General features: G+C 51.9%; 7 protein-coding genes across 7 annotated transcripts; 3 read left to right on the forward strand and 4 right to left on the reverse strand.

Annotated features, from left to right (window-relative positions):
- Positions 1-484: 484 nt before the first annotated feature.
- Positions 485-1,017, reverse strand: HMPREF1120_04785 (NADH dehydrogenase; the record flags this gene model as incomplete). The annotated part of the gene is made up of 2 exons (XM_009158928.1): positions 485-534; positions 822-1,017. The coding sequence occupies 2 exons, from the start codon at positions 1,015-1,017 to the stop codon at positions 485-487; spliced, it is 246 nt and encodes an 81-aa protein (XP_009157176.1).
- Positions 1,018-1,474: 457 nt separating this feature from the next.
- On the forward strand, positions 1,475-3,550 carry HMPREF1120_04786 (dolichyl-diphosphooligosaccharide-protein glycosyltransferase). Its single transcript, XM_009158929.1, has 4 exons — positions 1,475-1,745; positions 1,818-1,928; positions 1,978-2,702; positions 2,798-3,550. The coding sequence occupies exons 1-4, from the start codon at positions 1,598-1,600 to the stop codon at positions 3,245-3,247; spliced, it is 1,434 nt and encodes a 477-aa protein (XP_009157177.1). The 5' UTR covers positions 1,475-1,597; the 3' UTR covers positions 3,248-3,550.
- On the reverse strand, positions 3,164-4,973 carry HMPREF1120_04787 (uncharacterized protein). The gene is made up of 2 exons (XM_009158930.1): positions 4,566-4,973; positions 3,164-4,488 (listed from the first exon to the last, which is right to left on the reverse strand). Exons 1-2 carry the CDS (start codon positions 4,588-4,590, stop codon positions 4,139-4,141), a joined length of 375 nt encoding a protein of 124 aa, XP_009157178.1. The 5' UTR covers positions 4,591-4,973; the 3' UTR covers positions 3,164-4,138.
- Positions 4,974-5,218: 245 nt separating this feature from the next.
- On the reverse strand, positions 5,219-9,871 carry HMPREF1120_04788 (myosin heavy chain). The gene has a single exon (XM_009158931.1). The coding sequence runs from the start codon at positions 9,674-9,676 to the stop codon at positions 5,669-5,671; it is 4,008 nt and encodes a 1,335-aa protein (XP_009157179.1). The 5' UTR covers positions 9,677-9,871; the 3' UTR covers positions 5,219-5,668.
- A 194-nt stretch (positions 9,872-10,065) lies between these two features.
- On the forward strand, positions 10,066-15,045 carry HMPREF1120_04789 (uncharacterized protein). Its single transcript, XM_009158932.1, has 4 exons — positions 10,066-11,059; positions 11,107-11,256; positions 11,309-14,320; positions 14,427-15,045. Exons 1-4 carry the CDS (start codon positions 10,432-10,434, stop codon positions 14,624-14,626), a joined length of 3,990 nt encoding a protein of 1,329 aa, XP_009157180.1. The 5' UTR covers positions 10,066-10,431; the 3' UTR covers positions 14,627-15,045.
- Positions 15,046-15,257: 212 nt separating this feature from the next.
- On the forward strand, positions 15,258-17,210 carry HMPREF1120_04790 (uncharacterized protein). The gene is made up of 3 exons (XM_009158933.1): positions 15,258-15,717; positions 15,864-15,930; positions 16,151-17,210. Exons 1-3 carry the CDS (start codon positions 15,532-15,534, stop codon positions 16,993-16,995), a joined length of 1,098 nt encoding a protein of 365 aa, XP_009157181.1. The 5' UTR covers positions 15,258-15,531; the 3' UTR covers positions 16,996-17,210.
- On the reverse strand, positions 16,805-18,385 carry HMPREF1120_04791 (ubiquitin-conjugating enzyme E2 C). Its single transcript, XM_009158934.1, has 3 exons — positions 17,899-18,385; positions 17,506-17,838; positions 16,805-17,455 (listed from the first exon to the last, which is right to left on the reverse strand). Exons 1-3 carry the CDS (start codon positions 18,012-18,014, stop codon positions 17,356-17,358), a joined length of 549 nt encoding a protein of 182 aa, XP_009157182.1. The 5' UTR covers positions 18,015-18,385; the 3' UTR covers positions 16,805-17,355.
- Between the last annotated feature and the right edge of the window lie 37 nt (positions 18,386-18,422).

The raw sequence follows: 18,422 nt of genomic DNA on the forward strand, positions 1-18,422 counted from the left end.
GCTTACTAAGGACATCACATGGCCATTGCAGTTTTGCGTTCGTTTGCATGCTTGGGGGTCACGGTTCACGAGGAACACAACAAGGCATGCTGTAACTGGAGATTAATCTGGAAACAGAATTGAGAGCGAGAAAACACAGCCTAGGTGGTGACGCTCTCTGGATTTCGTCAAACTGGCTACTAGTACCGCACAGGGTTTCCTTGGGGGACAAAACAAAAGCATCCAGTGACTTTGAGAGCATGTGGTCCTGTGTGTCCTGGCCATCAGGACTACTTAAGTAGCATTCACCAGACGATAGGCTAGTATGTACGAGATAATCAAAAACTGCACTATTGTGCAAGAGGTTTATGGCTCGATGTCTGCTTTGTTTCATGATAGTACTGTTCTGACAAGGTCTCCGCTGCTGCGCTGCGGTTTCTCATACACGTTGGTCCATGAGCCTCCACATGAACGATTTTTGCTATGCCGGCCATATTTGTCGCATTTATTCGGGATCGTCGAAGCCTTCCGGGATTTTCCTGGGGCCCTTGGGGACTAGATGAACAACAACAGTATACGTTAGCAGGATGAACCCTTTTGGAAAAGCGTACGGCGGAGTGTGCTTTGAAGCGTAAGGTATCTCTGGCAGAACAGACATAACCTCTCCAAGTTGCACGGGGACTGCTGTAAATCCGCGCTTTTGTCTGCACGAGTGCAACTGCTTCTTTCACCGGAAGACCACCAACAAAGGGTTCCCAGAGTCCCTCCTGTTCCTCTCATGCCGGAAGAGAATGAAATGAATTGAGGGGCGTGGGATGTGATGCTAAACGTCGAAAACTCACCTGGATAAGTCAACGGGATCCTCGGCGGGTCCACGTCACCAGCAAGTCTTCTCAGCGGCGGGATGAACACAAACGACGCAGGCCCCATCAGTCCGATCACAACACTCCAGAATATCGCGGGCTTCTCGTGCGCTGCCCATCGCAGGTACCGGATTGGGGAACCCCAGAATCTTTGGGGGACGCCGGCGCCGGACATTGTGGCTGTTTATTTATGATATTGTTTTTCCCAGGAGAATAGAAATGCGATCGCACAAGGTAGGAGGATGGTACGTCGCTCGGTCAAGCCGTTAGAGGTGCGGGTTATTCGCAGCGGAGAGCTGGTTGTCTGTCTTGACCTGAAGCTCACGCGAGTTCGGTGGAGGTGGGGTTTCTCCCCTTGTGTCGACGGTAGAAGGGGTTTCCTTTTGTTCGCTTCGCCAACGAGGCGCTCAGGTTCGGTGTCGTCTCACGATGCTGTTGGCACAGGTGATATCCGGAAGCTCGACGTCGGGCACTGGCTCTACAACTATAACATTGACCAAAGACGTACCGACGAATGGAGATCAAGTGCTTGGCACTACTGTTGAGCGGAGCAATGTATGCGCAAGGCTGTGATGGCGTAGCATAGCGGAGGTATACGGCGGAACATCTAACTCGTCAACTGCAGCTGACCACGTCTCCTCTGCGGAGTGCTTGTTGTAAGGCGACCGAACCGGTGGTCGAAGTGCACTGCAGAATCCCAGATGAGCGTGCAACTGTAAGCACTGACTGCAGCTTGGTTATCTCTGGTATCCAAGATGCGGCTCTTTTCTTCGTTATGTCTTGTGGTCGTGGCACTCCTGAGCGTGGTGTCGGCCAGAAGCGCCGTCGGGAACAGAGTGCTTGTTGTTTTGGAGGATGAATCGCAGAAACCGCTATACTCGAAATTCTGGGCGGACCTGGAAGGTATGTCGCGATGGTGTCCGGGGAGACTGATAGGCTTTGAATTTGGGCTGACAACCTGACTATTCAATCCAGCCCGAGACTTCAAACTATCCTTTGAGTCGCCGAGGAGCGAGCAGTTGTCGCTATTCCGGCATGGCCAGTTGGCGTACGAACATTTACTCCTAACACCGCCCAAGTCGAAAGGTGAGGAACTGTCCGTTGTTGCGGGACGCATAAACTGAGAACAAACCAGGCTATGGACCATCGTTGACGCCTAAGATCCTCCTTGACTACGTCAACGCGGGCGGAAACGTCCTGCTGGGTCTCTCCTCCGATTCGGGCACGCCGTCTGCCGTTTCCTCCCTTCTCCTCGAGTTTGATATTTCCCTGTCACCGGACAAGCATTCAGTCGTCGTGGACCATTTCAACTATGACGCCGTGTCCGCGGCCGAGAAACACGATGTCCTACTGGTCGATCGGCCGGGCCCATTGCGACCAGACGTGGTCAACTTCTTTGGAGGTGATGGCGTTCTCGCGGTCCCAAGAGCCGTGGGACAGACACTCGGAACATCCAGTGCCTTGATTGCACCCATTCTCCGGGCGCCCAAGACAGCATACACATACAACCCCAAGGACGAGACCGAAAGTGTCGAGGAGCCATTTGCGACTGGATCGCAGTTGGACATCATATCGGCAATGCAGGCTCGCAACTCGGCCCGCGTCACTGTTCTCGGGTCGTTGGAAATGCTTCAGGACAAGTGGTTCGACGCATCGGTCAAGTTGCCCGGCGGGAAATCCAGCAAAACGGTCAACCAGGAATTTGCAAGGCAGCTGACGGAATGGACCTTCCAAGAAGTCGGCGTCCTCAAAGTCTTCTCTGTCCAGCACTATCAGATCACCACATCGACCAAACCTACCGAGAATACCACCCAAATAGGCGAGTATAATCCTGAAATGTATCGGATCAAGAACGACGTGGTACGTATATTTCTCTCTTCTAGTTCCTGTCTTGTAAACCACACAACCCAATTTTTTGGACATGCTTGAGCTAATCTTTCTTTCTTTCTGCAAAGAAATTCTCCATTGAAATCGGCCAATACGACCGCACGCATTACGTTCCATTTGTCGTCCCTGAGACAGATGCCCTCCAACTCGAATTCACCATGCTCTCTCCTTTCCACCGCCTCCCACTTAGCCCGACCCTGACCACCGACAACAGCACCATTTTCAGCACCACGTTTACCACCCCGGATCAGCACGGCATCTTTGCCTTCAAAGTCAACTACAAGCGACCGTTCTTGACCCCGATCGAGGAGAGACATCAAGTCACGGTCCGGCACTTTGCACATGACGAGTGGCCCCGCTCCTGGGAGATCACCGGAGCGTGGCCCTGGGTTGCCGGACTATGGAGTGTTATTGCCGGATTCGTCCTTTTCGTCCTTCTATGGCTCTATTGTGAACCGCCAAAGGAGGAGCTCGAGAGGCGGCGGAAGCTGAGTGTGAGTGTGAGCTCGACAAAATGAGGCTGGGTGGTTTCGTGGCTATCTACAGCATGTGAATAGCGCACCACCAGAGCAATGTCTATATAAAAAGGAGGTGCAGTGGGGAAACGTGTACGGGCTTCCATTTCATTCTCGACGGATAGAATCAGCAGAGGGATAGAGACAAAACAAAAAGTTGCTTTTCCACCCAATTTCATCGATGTTCGTAGCGTCAAATGGGGTTATCTGGTATGCTTGATGACTGTTGTAAAAGTGGTGTTCATAGGAGCAGAGATATATAATACATTGTTCTTGCTCAACTGTCGAACCTCCTGCAAGACCACACACTCCGCGTCTTTTTTATGTCTACTTTAGGCCTCAGAATTGTGCATACGCCCGTAGCCGATTTCGATGTGCCTGATGCTCCGCGGCCCGAACTCCCAGCCCTTGTGTCACCGTATTCCTTCCGCTGGGACTCCGTCGATGACCGGTGGGAACTGGCAACTGGGTGAGTCTTATCGACGGAGGACTCGCAGAGTTGAGTTTGTGTCCGAAGGCCGCTTGATATGTATTTGGGGCGAACACATGGCAGTTGGCTGTTTTTGGAGACGGCAACGGCCTCGTTTGGAAAGTTGAAGTCGTCCAACCGTGCAAGGCAAGGCATGATTCCGTGATTGGACAGATCTCCTCCCTCCCAGGCTGGTAAAGCAGGTGGATGCTGCCTCTCAGCAGGCGGCTAGTAGATAACACGGAAGCAAAGAAGCGCCCTTTTCTTCATATCCGAAAAAGGTCACCACCACTACCACCTGCTGCTCTGGTTTCCCCCAAAGTGGTGGCGGATTCGTATAGAGCTGATCATACCGGCGTGACTTTGGAAACTTTTCTTTTATCGCTCAGGTGCGTCAAAGGAACATTGAACCACGCGATGACCCATTATAACCCTCTCGTCTTACTCTCATCAAAGCCCAACCCCTCAACCTCGCCCTTTTGTTCCTTTTTCATACTTTCTCGAACGTCAAACGCCGGTTTCCCCCCATACAACTGGTACCCAGCGGCTCTCTTGCCGGAACCCTCGAGCTCGACACTCGTCGAGATGGGCGCGTTGCCCCGGAACCGCATGCGCATGTCGACCATGCCGCGCTTGCAGTCTCGATACCCGCGTTTCAGCTGCTTGCATTGCTCGGGGAGAGTGTCCGACAGGGGCGGGGACAGACATTCCAGGGGCGTGTGGCGGTCGACCATGATGCAGTCCGAGTTTTGGAGGCATGCTGCCAATGCGGCGCCTGGAAACAACAAAACATGAGTCTAAATGGTCTCGACCCGAAATACAGGGCAAGAATGTATATGTATTGTGACTTACGGATATCTTTGCAAGAGGAGGGCATTGTTGGGTCGGAACTGTTCAGAGACACACACACACTCTCTCTCTCTTTCTTTCGGAACAGCAGAAGAAAATAGGGCGTCTTGTTCCTCTCTTTAATCGAGTTGGTACCGGGTATTGCCTCCACAAGTGAACTTGCCGGGCAAGGTTGTAGAGTTGTATGGTTCGTCTGATGGAGGGCTCCAGTGGCTGGTCGCAGGATCGATGGATTGAACTGTTGCAGAGTCAAAGAGAGCAGCGGGACCGTGGGTCGATTTCGTAATCCGTCGTATATACTGTACAATGTTGGAGTGAAATACCTAGAAGGTTGCCCTCGACTTATCAATGGCACCAGTATCGGGTTTCGTGTTCGCCGCTCGGGTTCTCAATAATTCAAGTCCAAATTGGCCGCCCGCGTGGAGTGACTGTCGGACAACTTTCCCTTCATGGCGGCATGAGGCGTCCACTTTTGCAGCCTTGCAGAGCCTTGCAGATCCTGGCAGTACAGCCCTTGTATGCACAGCCTTGCGCATGCAACCTTGCAGATGCATACACTACCAGTGCCAGCGTACCTAGCTAGCTGCGGGCATCATTCACGTTATGTACCATGTTGCCCATAGTACTTACTACTAACTTGCGATTCGTGCAGTTTACCAGGAAAAGAATTTCGTACTTGCAGGAGCTCGTCACATACTTGTACACCTTTTGGCTCTCGCGATACAGGACGGGTCAATACAAGCTTGCTCCAGATACTTCAAGTTGTTATATGTACTATGGTTAGAGTGAAAAGCCTCACTCCCAGACAAACGCCCCTAGTCAACCTTAATCCATAAACGCCAAACCTGCAAAACTCCAACTAAGCCGATACCTCAGAACAAAACCACCTTCGCCAATGCGCAAAACTTAGACCAGTCCAGTCCATCCATTCGTACAAGCAAGCCACTTCAGTTCTCTGAGACTTCGTGTGGATGTGGTGACATCACCCTTGAGTGAGGAGCCTCATGACCCTTTTGCATCGTCTCCATGTCCTGCATGTCTCTTCCCACTCGGTATTACTTCGCTGAAACGCTGACCAGGCTAAAACAGATATGACACTTTGTAACTCATGCGAAATTCTGCGTGAAGAAGGGCATGACCTTTTCGAGAGCGCGTTTCACTTCGGCGGCTTCTCGCTCCATTTTCGCTCGCTGAGCCCGCATGCTCTCCAGATCGCCCTGCAACTCCCTATGTTTGGCTTGCACACTCTCGTGCCGTCCGGAAAGGGCATCGTTCTCTTTACGCAGGCTCAACTTCTCTTTTTCATATTGTTCCAGGTCAGCCATCAGTGCCGCCAGCTCGCCTTCTTTCCGCCGAAGCTGCTCTTCGTGTTTCGTAGACGCGAGGGATAATGAGGTGACCTGCTTTCGAAGCTCCTCATTCTGTCCTTGTACTTCGCGCAGTAATTTCTTGGTGGTTGTGAGTTCGGTGGTGGCACTGGCCAATTTGCTCTCAGCGTCCTTGTCCACTTTGGCCAGTGTGCTTTCAAGGTCCTGCACCTTTCGCTCTTTTCCTCCCAATTCACTCTTGAGCAGTCGGATTTGGGATTCATATTCTTCATTTTGTCGATGGTGTTCCTCAACTCGAAGAGATTCGGCTTTGTGCAGTTTGGACTCGAGATCTTCCGCCAGCCGATCCTTTTGGGACAACTGACTTCTCAATGAGCGGAGTTCCTGTTCAAGATCTGAAGTTTTGCTGTTCTTTTCTCTTTCCGCTTTCTGTAGAGCAGACTCGAGTTCGGCTATCTTCCGATCTTTGACGTCTAGTTGGCTCTTGAGCGCACGCAATTCCTGACTGATAGTTTCGAGTCTGTCATCATTCTGTGAGTGTGTTCTTTCCACATTCTCCAACTCTTCTTCAGCCTTGTCGAGTTGTCGTTGCAATTCTTTCTTCTCTGCTTCCAGTCTGGTTATGATCTGGCCTGCCTGAAGTACCTGCTCTCGTCTAGTGGCCAATTCCTCTTCGGTCTTCTTTTTCGAGTTCATAGCTTCGTCCAATTGATCTTCGAGGGTTTCTTGCTCCGCCAATGCCTCGGACAACTTTTCGGTGAGCTCACTTTCACGGTATTGTAGTCGTTTGAAAATCTCATCCTTATCCAGGGCCAACGCTCGTTCGGCCTCCAACGTCTGTTGGATGCGTTGGACTTCGATTTCGGCACGTCTCCGGTCATCTTCAAGTCTGTGTTTTTCTGCTGCTTCTTGTCTCATCTTGGTTTGCAACTGTTCAATCTTTTCATCTCGCTTTTTCACCTCGCTGGCGGTTCTGGTCGCTCCCAGCAAAGGCTTCATGCGCACAAACAAACGCCACCATGGGTTGGCTTGAAGATCAAGGTAGACATTCAGATTGCGCTGGATGACCCTTGTGGCCTCTGCACGGTACAGCTGTTTGAAGGCAACTCGGCGTTGCATAAATCCTCGGGCAATTGATTGGAATCTGGCCATGATGTCCCGGATGAGACTGTCACGCTGCTCCTCCAGGTCCGCGAGCACACCAGCTCTGAAGAATACCTTGGTCAAACCAACCCGATAGTTCGCTCGGTCCATCTTCAGGCGATCTAGCATGATTGTTGCAGCTTCTTGACCTCCGAGATATCCTCTCGGCATGTTCTCGCACAGGACTTCATATCTCGATCTGAATTCGGCGAATGTCAAACGATTGGGAAATCCTGTCCGTGCTATCCTGATGCCTTCCAGTACACCGTTACACCGCAATTGATCAAGCACCAAGGGGGCGTTGAACTGCTTGGGCTTTTTCTTGTGATTGGGAAGTATGCAACGAACAAAATGTGGCTGTGTCGAGTGCAGCTGCCGCATAAGGCTGCTCAATTGTTCCTTGTGTCTCTGAGCGACGGTTCGGAATAGACCTTTCTTGACGCGACTTCGGGGGCTGTATGGCTCATCCACCTCGTCGACACAATCGCTGAAAAGGTTGGCAATGTGCCCATCTTTGGAGCCTGCCAGCAGCCGTGTCAAATTGTCATTCAACGGGTCTTTGTTTTTCTCCAGCCATCCTTCAGTAGAGTACTCGACCTCTGCGGCATAGTGCGTCAGGATGAATCCCTGCCTGGTACGTGCTGGTGCATACTTTGGTGTTTTCTTCTCCCATAATGAATGCAGCTTGTCTGTGAATGACTTGTCGGTGGCTTTGGGCATCACCGAATCTTCATCAAGACAAGAAAAGATTCCAATCGGGTTAGGAAGCTCTATGAGGTCAATGGTTGGCTGCAGGTCCTTCCCAAAATCGATGAACTGCCATTCGATCTGTTCTCGGGCATATTCTTCTTGCTCCAAGACGAACATGTAGTGATTGAAAAACTGCTGCAACTTCTCGTTGGTATAGTTGATGCACAGCTGTTCAAAGCTGTTGTTTTCGAAGATTTCAAAGCCAGCAATATCGAGCACTCCTATAAAGTGACTGTCGTCACCGCTGACGCCACTTCTGTCGAGTTGAGTGTTAATCTTCGACACCAGATCACCGAAGGCGCGCTCATAGATGCCCTTAGCCAAGGCATCTAGAGCGAGACGGGCCTGTTCAGGAGTCTGTACCTTCTCGACCCATTCTCGGCCGGCCTTGACCTTTGGATGAAGCAGGCCTTTGATGAATGGTTCTGTCTGGACATCCATCAACCGGCAGGCCTTGTCAACTGATGCCCGAGCTTCCGGAGTCAACGTTGCTTGGTCAGCTGCTCTGCTTTCTTGCCGAACGGATACATTTCCGAGGTGCAAAATTGCTGCGATTGTCCTGAAAATGGCTGTCTGCTCATTCTCTGAGAAGTTCATGACGTGAAATGCTTCGATCAGCGCGTTCCATTCATCGCGGTCAGACACACCACCGATGGTGTCATTTCCAGCTCGGATATAGGCAAAATCCTCAATATCCATGCCAGAGATGAGTAGGGCATCTCTCATGCGCTGGTCAGCACCGGCGAGCAACTGATAGAAAATGTGATAAGTACGCTCTTGTGAGCTGACCTTGACGACTCTGGATTTCTCCAGGAGGTACCAGTCGATGAATGCACCTGCAATCTGGCCAGAGCGCGTGAACTGGATCCGAATAAATTTGCCGAATCTTGACGAATTGTTATTCCGCACTGTCTGAGCATTGCCGAATGATTCCAGGATCGGATTTGCTCGAAGTATCTGCTGAGAAAGGTTGGAGAGCTGTTTGCCAGGAGTCCTGCCTGTCAATGGCGTATCGCAGTCTGACGTTGCGACAGCTGCAAGATATTGAATCACTTTCTTTGTGTTCTCTGTCTTTCCAGCACCGGACTCTCCTGTTACCAAAATGCTCTGGTTCTCACCTTCCTCAACCAAGCGCCGGAATGCTGCATCTGACACGGCAAATATGTGAGGGCGGGTGTCTTCCCGCGCCTGGCCTTTGTACATTCTAACATAGTCGTTTCCGTAAATGGGTAGAGGACAGTACGGGTTGATGGTGACCAAGAACAGTCCAGAGTACGTGTAGATAAGATCTGCTTGGTAACGGGTGTAGAGGTTGTGGATGACCGAGGCCTCATTGAGATGGGTGAGCTCTGCCATGTCATCCGCCTTGTCGAATTTGGCGGGGTTGACCTTATCCACCTCCTCGATGTCGACCTCGACTTGGGCGCCAGACTCAAATTGCACCAGCACCTTATCGTCGGGCAGGTCTTGGATGATCCAGCCTCGCACAAAGGCCTTCTCGGGGTCTTTGACCCAGACGTATCGCTTGCCCGAGAAATCATTTTCGCCCTCAATTGCAGAGATCTTATCCTCGCTTCTTCGGAGTTCTTCTGATTTGATGAACTTGGGCGCAAACGTGCTGGAGGTGCTCGCCTGCCGCTGTAGGGAGTGGGTGCGGACGTGCGATGGGATTGAGGTCAAGGACGTAGAAGGTGAGTAGGATTGTTGGCGTTCGTGTCTGGACGATGGAGTAGGCGTAGGTGATGCAAACAACAACGATTTTGAAAAGCCCGCCGAGGATATCGGCGACGCCGCGACAGACATGTTGGAGTTGTATGAGGTGTTGAAGTTGTGGTGTCGCTGAGCAGAACCGGTAAACGGTGAGGTGTCGGGACTGCGCTCATGGAGCAGCATATTGCCGCAACTGTGGTGATGCTTCTTTCATACGATTGATATTGTCAAAACATCGCACGGGCAGTCTTGGGCCATAGAGTTCTTGCAGGTGTCAGTTCAAACAGTGCACGATGCAGGTGGCTGTAGCTCTGACTTGCAGTGCCCGCGGAATAGCCGTTATGGCACTGCAGGCTGACCGTGACCGTGACCGACAAAGGCAAAAGCGGTATTTGTTGATAGTCGTAATCGTGCTGCCCGGCAACCGCGTTTAGGCTGTCGTACTAGTAATCACGTGTATATTGCACTCTGGTACACCTGACTCACCGTATATAAAAGTGCCGTGGGGACAATCTGCTCCACCGTTGGGCGTCTCCAGCATCACGACTGCGTTTTTTGAAAGACTGATGTACAATGAATTGCCTCACGAGATTGAATTCCACAAAGTTTCCACCTACACATTGCCATTATTCGTCCTCTCCCCGGGAGTGTCTGCTTTCACCAGCTGTGCAAGGTCTTTGGCGCAGACCTGAATGGCTCTTCTCTGAAGGTAGCTCGCGACAACTCCTTCTACCTTACTTGCGACCAAAGGTAGACGCAACCTAGCAGTAAGATTCTTCTCCCACAAGCGTTGTGCAGACTGCGACAGCGAGTCCTCTCTATGATGTCTATTCACGGCTCGCTCGCATCAGTACACCTTAGCCGCCTTGTGAAAGCCTTCCAGTGATATCTATCGCATCTCTGTCGCGGTTTGGTGCTGTATCCATCACGACTTTGAAATGGCGCATGCATATTCTTCTAACCCACTGTATGGGGGCACGCCATCATATACACCACAACAACCATATTACCCTCCTTTTCCACCTAATGGGCTGCAGCAGCAGGTACAGACTCCTCCAAGTTTACCGCAGCAACCTCCACAACCGCCTTCCTATCAACCGAGTCCTACGGGCAATGCGCCCAGGTTCGACACGAACTCCCAGATCCGTCCTCCAGCGCCTCCGTTCCCCCATTTTCCACAGCCCCCTGCTGCCTTCAATCCGGATTTGTTCAAGCAATTTGCGACTGCAGGACTGCCTCCGCCGCCGCCCCCTCCTTCATTTCCTCCGGTGCCCTTGCCAACGACAGGATACCCCCAATTTGCATCTTCAGTCAGCAGCGCGGCTCCCTCGCCGTATGGGCACCATGGCAATTCTGGAGCTCAGGGCGTAGGGACAGGATATGGCCAATTAGATCTCACACAGCAGCATCTGGGAGATTATTTTGGTGGCTCGCAACATGGCCCAGGTGAAAGTAGGGAGTCGCGAAAGTCGCGTCATGGACCGCAGTCTTACAGCGCGTCTATTGGTGGATTGGATGGATCGTCTCATTCGGGACATGGTAGAAAGACCGTTGACGACGACATTGGTATGTCTCGCCCGAATCAAGGCGCTTCCCATCTAACTGTGTCAAAGATAGGGAGCTTCCATCTTTCGGCTCTAGGTCCGATCTTGACTTGCTGTTCGCTACAGTTCAGAGTCACACTGATCGAACAGAAGTTGGGTCAGCCGGGCACAGTGCCAGTGCAATGACTCAAGTTCCGGTGGACGAGGGAAACGTGTCTCGTAAGTGTTGAGTTTGGAGAAACTTAGCGTCCTCGACTAATTCCCAGTCTAGCTTACGACCCATCACGTCCTGCTACCATCCCAGATCGTGGGTTTGGCGGCTTTGGTACATCTGGTTCTGTCACGAAAACAGTAGCTCCAAAGCCGGTTGTGAGGACGTATGACAACAAGTCACCAGCAGAGCTGAGACAGCTTGCAAAAGGTGCTCTGTTATCTCTCGTTCCCCATAACATCCTTTATAAGGATCTTGTGCAAGAGGGCGTGGACCCACAAGTGCTACGAGATCTGTACGGTGAACTTGGCATCAAGGTTGACACTGAACGACCGAAGTCGCCACGCCAAATCGATACAAGTACATCCGACCCCAGTACTACTGAAGCGGTGAGCATATCACAGAAGGGTGGCGTTAATGCAGCGTCGGAAATAGCTCCCGTCAATGACCTTTCCAAGTCTGCTGTGGCTGCGACTCAGGCCACCTTGCCAGTGAGCGGAGTGAATAGCGTCCAACAGAATCAAGCAGTACAATCTCCGGCAGCTTCAAGTGCGAAGAGTACTCAGCCAGCGCCAAGTCCGAATCTAGAACGCAAGGACCGCATTGCCCAACTACTGGCTGCCAAAACAGGCCGGGCTTCGTCTGCCAGTTCAACCGCCATTGAAGAGTCTCCCAAGACTACAGCAGGGTCAAATGCAGTTGTTTCGGCTGAGGCGGCTTCGCCTTCGGAACCGCTGACCGGTCACCAGCAGGTTCAGAGCTTGTCGAAGGCTAAGGCACAGACGGAAGTGGTAAAGCAACGGATGGAGCAGTTGAGACGTGAGGCCCAGGCAAAGGCCGACGCCGCCGTCAAGGACACATCGGATTCAGTCGATGCGGATTCACACACAGGTGCTGGACCAACCTTCACAATCCCGGGATTGTTCATGACCTCGAGTGGAAGCATTGGCTTCGATGAAGCTTCAGATGAACCAGCAGTCGTGGATGTGATTGAGACGACCACAACATTGGTTGCCAAGGATACGGCGGGCGAGAATGCGGCCACAGAATCAAACGACCCTCAGTCTTCAAACACGACGCTCAAGCGTCCATTGGCGATGGATTTTGATGAACCGAGTACTCAGCCGCAGGCTAAAAGAGTGAATCTTGATGGCAATTTGCCCCCATCAGCGACCCAAGACAACGTCGACGATGAGAGTCATTCCGAGGGGGAGATCGTCGAAGGCGCAGAAAATGACCAGGTCGAAGACGAGCCAGGATCGGTGCCTCAAAACCAACACGACGGAAATCGACCTTCTGGTGAACTTCCTGTGTCAGAAAAACCCCCTCTAGCAAAACCGGACATGTCACTGCCCGCGCTTACAGCACTGCAAGAAGCCACAGCCAACTCGACCGGTGAGATAAGCGGTGGGGAGTCATACCATGCCAAACAGTCCCAAATCGAAGCAATGCGTCGAAAGATTGCCGAACTAGAACAGCGTAACAAGTTGAAGCGGAGCAAAAGTCAGCTTGACACGCCTGTGTCATCAAACCCGCCCACTCCGGCGATGAACGCCGAAGCGCCGCAGCCAAGCGGCCTTGTAACTTCCCAACCCTCTGCACTGGCTGGATCTAGTGCAACTTCTCAGACCATGAACAGGCAGCCTCTAACGCGGCCGACAATTTCCAAATTGACACCTGCGCAGCTCGCAGAACGGGCCGCCGCTCTGAAGGCGGACTTGCTTAGACAGCGTGCACAACGGCAGCAGGTGTTGCAAGAAGGCTTGCCTGACCTGAATGTGGAGGTGCAGAACACCGAAGCGCGCCTGGAGAAAGCACGTAACGATCTTGCTCGCGCACGGACAGAGGTTGAAGCCCATCAAGCCGCATTGGAGCGATCAATAAAACGAGTGAAGGAACTATCAGAAGAAATTGCCGAGCTCGAAAAACAGCTCAAAGAAGGTCGATCTGGGCAGAAGCAGTATTCCGATGAGCTTCAACAAATCAAACTTGAAAAGCTTGCAGAAGCCCAGGAAGCGCAAGACGCCCCTGCACCGCCGCCGACGAGTACTAGCCCTCCCATCACGGGGCAAGGTGCTTCTGATATTCAGAACCACCACGAAAAAGACCATCATCTAAGTGCACCCACACAGTCCTCAGCTCCTGGTGTTACATTCGATGACTCGCGCATAGTTCAGTCGAGGACCAGCGCAACGAGTGACGATTTGAGCCAGAAGACTAAGGAAACGCTCCCACAATCTCCTGTCACGTCCGACAGAGCCGGTGCCGAGGAAGTATTGGAAGAGACCACACGCGTGGACACTCTACAAACTGATGCGATGGACATATCACCTGAGCCAGAATATCTACCAGAGACGGAGACTCCCGCAACAGTTTCTGACTCGAGACAAACGTCTGACGATATGTCTATGGATGTGGATGACAATTCTGAGGGCAGTGTGAGCATGTCAGATAGTGGTTCAGAAGGAGAGGAAGAGGAAGAGGATTACGAGCCTGCAGATGTTGACACCACCCAACCAATGCAAAGTCTTGACGAAGATTCCGACGAATATGATCCAGAAGAAGCACCAGTCGAAGATCTGACGCCAGCCACTGGGATTGAGCAGGAGGATGTTGATGTGTATGAACCCTCCGAGCACGTGGAGGAGACGAAGGCCGACGAATCCGCAGATCAACGCGACAAGTCAGCTGATCAGGCCCAGGTCGTGTCCGTGGTTTCACCTGAGACGAAAGTCGATGACGCCGAATCCGGACCACAGCTTACAGAGGCAGATACTCTGACCAAGCCGCAAGATGCACCTGACAGTGAACCCGCTCAACCGGCGCCTGTACCTGATGACGGGCAGGTGCCTTCGGCGACCCGTTTTGTACCCTATCAGACTCCCCTAAGCACTTTTAAGAAATTCCGCTTCCACCGCAGCTACACCGACACCGTTAAGACCGGCTATCGATCATTGACTTACAGCAATCAAATCGATCCATCCCGCCCTTTCTGTCCGACCGAGCTGTCCGGCGAGCCCTGCACGGACCCGAAATGCGAAGAACAACACTTTGGGCAACTCGGACTTCCTGGTACGTTGACTCCATGAACACCAGCCGCAGTGTTGATGTTGAATCTGTCGATTCAAGCCATTAAGCGAGGTGTACTGACTTGTTCCCGTGTTTTTTGGCCCTACAGATGAGAAGATATTGGTCCAAATGAGTTCAGCTATGGACATTGAGGACGCAACGGAACGTAATGAATTCATCGTCGGCCTTAAGCATGTCATCGCTGATTTGAAGTCCCGGGGCGTCAAAGAATTTGAGGAAGTGGCCGATGCTCTCTCCGCATATCGTCGTCAGTTTTTCGCTGCCAAGGACCGCGAAGACAGCCCCTAGGTGGAAGTACAGGGAGAGAATTGACGGTTGAGTGTGTGTCTATTTACGCCGTCAATTTTGCCGGGACTTGGGATGCATGGCTCATACGTGGGCAGGAGATGGCTCGCATAGTGCCGGTGCACCATGCTGAGTGGTGCGAATTCGCCTTGTCTTTTCGGAGCTTGAAGCGTGACAGACTTGGAATCTTGTACGCTCGGTACGGGGAGGGTACCACACATACATGGGCGGCATGTATGAGACCAGCCGCTCAAGAAGCATATCATAGCAGATCATACTGTACAATTAACATCGATCTCGATGGTTGCCCACTTGGTGTCTGAGTTGCTAGGCAAATGCCATCTCAGTTAAGTTTACTCAAGCTATTTGCACTGGTACATTCAGTTTTTCAGCCGCATAGGTCTCTCCTCTCGGCCCTTCGCATTTCTTTCTCAGTGTTCTGCTCAAGTGACCTCTTGCTGGCAACTCGAATGCCTCCCTCACAGCCTCGCGAGGAGGCCTTGTCCGTTAGCGGTCGATTACTAATATCTCAGTAATGTGTCTGCTCTGCCGCCGCGTGGTCTTCCGAAAACGAAGTCATTTCACTCGCGGAAGGACCTCGCTCCGCCTCCGCTCGGCCCAAGTAATGACGAAAGCGGTGTATCATCAACAACTTGAACTACGGGGTACCTGTAGGTAGTTATCAGCTGATATGAATTCGACTTCATTTTATGATACAGTACGTCTTCTGAAGAGCGTGTCTGTGAGAAAAGTGTCTGTTCACCTGAGACCTCCAAGTGGCTGTGTTGATATACCACCACTCCGTTGACCTCAGTTGAAATTGTGTCTTGCCTACCCGGCTCACGCCGCAATAATAATATCTCCATATCCGTATCAATATCAATATCCTTCCGAACCTTGAACGTCAAATGTCTCCATCATCAAATCCCGTCGTCTTCGCTACCGTCCTTTTCGGTCTGGCAAACTCTTTCATTCCATGTGTTTCGGCAGCAAAAAAGACAGAGCAGACGCTGATCGGAGACACCGGACATGGACACAAAGGACTCGATATCCCGTCTATTGGACTTGGATTGTGGAACTCGAAAGATGAAGAGGTGAGGACTAGTAATTTATTGTTGCTATGAATACGGAGCATCGCCATGGAGGGAAAAGGAGACTTCAACCACTTTCTGGGATCTTAGGATCTTAGGATATTGGTGATTGTGCGGTACCTAGTACTAACCATGTGTTTGTGTCGTAGGCGACACACGCTGTTGAATATGCTTTTGCCGCCGGGTACAGACATCTAGATTCGGCGGCAGCGTATGGTACGACCAGTTGTACAGTTTTCTCATGAACGAGCAGAGCAGTGGCAGCACAGTCGAGTTGGCTTGTACAGACACACTCGTCGGCGTCAGCGGCATCGGCATCGACGTCGTTGACTCGTCCTGGCCCTACCCCTCCTCCCCTTCTTCTTTTCATCTCATATCTTGATCCCATTGCCTGCTGTCTGTCTCCTCTTCGAACAATCTAACCTCTTCCGCACAGGTAACGAAGCCTACGTCGGCCGCGCCCTATCAAAACACAAGGGCAAATCCTCATCCTTGTCCTCCTCATCACCACCACCACCACCCAGGGCTCAATACTGGGTAACTTCGAAACTCTGGAACACCGACCACCGCCCCCAACGAGTCGAACCCGCCCTCGACAGGACTCTTTCCGACCTCTCGATCCCGTATCTTGACTTATATCTAATGCACTGGCCCGTCGCATTCCTTCCAGACGCACCGCCAGGCCGCACAATCGTCGACCAGGACATCGACATCCTGACCACCTGGCGGGCCATGGAAGATCTAGTCCGCACCAACAAGACACGCTACATCGGCGTATCCAACTTCAGCCCACGCCAACTCGACACGATTCTGAAAAACTGTAATATCAAACCGTACGCCCACGAATTCGAAACTCACCCGTACCTCCAGCAACAGGAGTTCGTCGACTGGCATGCCAAACACGACATCAAAGTCATTGCTTACAGTCCGCTGGCAAACATGAATCCGACGTATAAAAATAAACATTCGGATCTGCCCAAAATCTTGGATGACCCGTTTTGGAAGGACGTGGCAAGCCGCAAAAACGTCACGGTCGCCCAGGCCGTTCTCGGCTGGGGCATCCAGCGAGGCACGATTGTGATCCCCAAGAGTGTCCATGAGAAATATATTTTTGAAAATATCGCCGCCGTCAATGTCACGTTTACAAAGGATGAAATGACCGACATCGCCGCCCAGGACAAGAGGTCCCGGTTTAATAATCCCAGCAAGAATTGGGGTGTTGATCTGTTTGAGGATCTGGACGATGGTGCCACTCCTCGGCTTTGGATGGAAGAGTTGTAAAAGAGACGAAGCATGGTAGCATTACTAGAAATCATTCGAGTGTAAACGAATTAGACAATGCAGGAAAAGGATGTTGTGCTATAAGACTGTTGCTCCGGGTATCTGATGCGCCGGTTAATGCGATAACTCCCTCCACACCAGGTAAAGACGCTGAACTGTACCTTTGGCCTGCCTTTGCCTGTTTCGCTCGGCTCCGCTACGTATTATTATGACTCGCTATGCAGCCAAAAAGGTCCGCACCAAGCAATATCAAACCATGTGCCAACAACGCCAATGCCCTCAACCGTTCCAAGGTGGTCGTGAGCATCGTGTCCTGTTGACGGAACCATTTCAACGGCCAGACATTGCTGACTCTTCACCTCAATCATCAATCTCCTGATGGCGTGCCAGCACCTTCCTTTGGTATTCCTCCGGGTTGTTTTGGTGGAGCTGCGCAGCTTCGTTGTTCAAAGGGCTCGCACTGTAGATAATAATCAGTAGGTATTTTTGTTATCATTGGATATTCCTCACTTGTTGGGTTCACCCAGTAGACTCTGCAAGCTCAGCAAGACCGTCTGCACGTTGTAGACGGCACTCCACTTGTCCTTCAAAATGTCCAGGCATATGCGACCGCTGAAATCAATGTTGGGATGGTAGATGGGGGTCTTGAACAAGACAGTTGGGGCGCTGTAGGGGTAGTTGCCCGGGAACTCAAAGCTGAGTTTGAGGTTGAGGTCTGCGTAGGGAGTGTCTTTCGGTCCCACGATAGTAGCAGTCCAGTGTAGGAGGTTGCCGTCTGCATCTGGAAAGGCCGAGATGCCCGGTGTAGGAGACATCATGAGGGTCATTAGTTCGGATTGTAGTCTGTAGCAGTGGCGCATGGATTAGCATGCAGTTCGCCCTGCAGTGGGTTGGGAGTCACACCTTTTGGTCACGCTCTGGGTGTCGGCCTTCCGTGGTGCGGCGGCCAGTTTCTGTTGTTCGGCCATGCTGGATAGTCCCGGTGCAGCGTTCTGGGTGTCCTCGAGGGAAAAATCCATGCTCGTGTGCAAGAGTTGAAATAGATTGGGGGCGACTGACTCGCAGGACCTCGGGCCAGACCGTTTGCAAACGGTCGAGAATGTCTGCACTGGAATGCTGAAAACGGAAGAATGGGTCTAGACGACGAAACAACGGAACGGCTTTGGTGGCGACGATAATGCTGGAGAAATGGGAAAGTTACAAGCAAGGATCCAGGGACGAGGAGGCAAAAGGACCGAGACGCTGAACGAGAGAGGAGGAAACGTGGAGCAAGTCAGTGAAGTAAGAGTCGTGTGAAGCAAGTTCGACCGAGTGAGAGGGTGATGCTGGGGTTTTGCAGTGTTGGATCAAGAGTCGTGGAAGAATGAGTTGTGGTGCCGGTGGAGGGAGAAGAATGGCATTGTTGACGAGTTGCCCTTCGCGCGCAG

This window comes from Exophiala dermatitidis (genome assembly GCF_000230625.1).
Source record: "Exophiala dermatitidis NIH/UT8656 unplaced genomic scaffold supercont1.4, whole genome shotgun sequence".
Classification (NCBI taxonomy): Eukaryota; Fungi; Ascomycota; class Eurotiomycetes; order Chaetothyriales; family Herpotrichiellaceae; genus Exophiala; species Exophiala dermatitidis.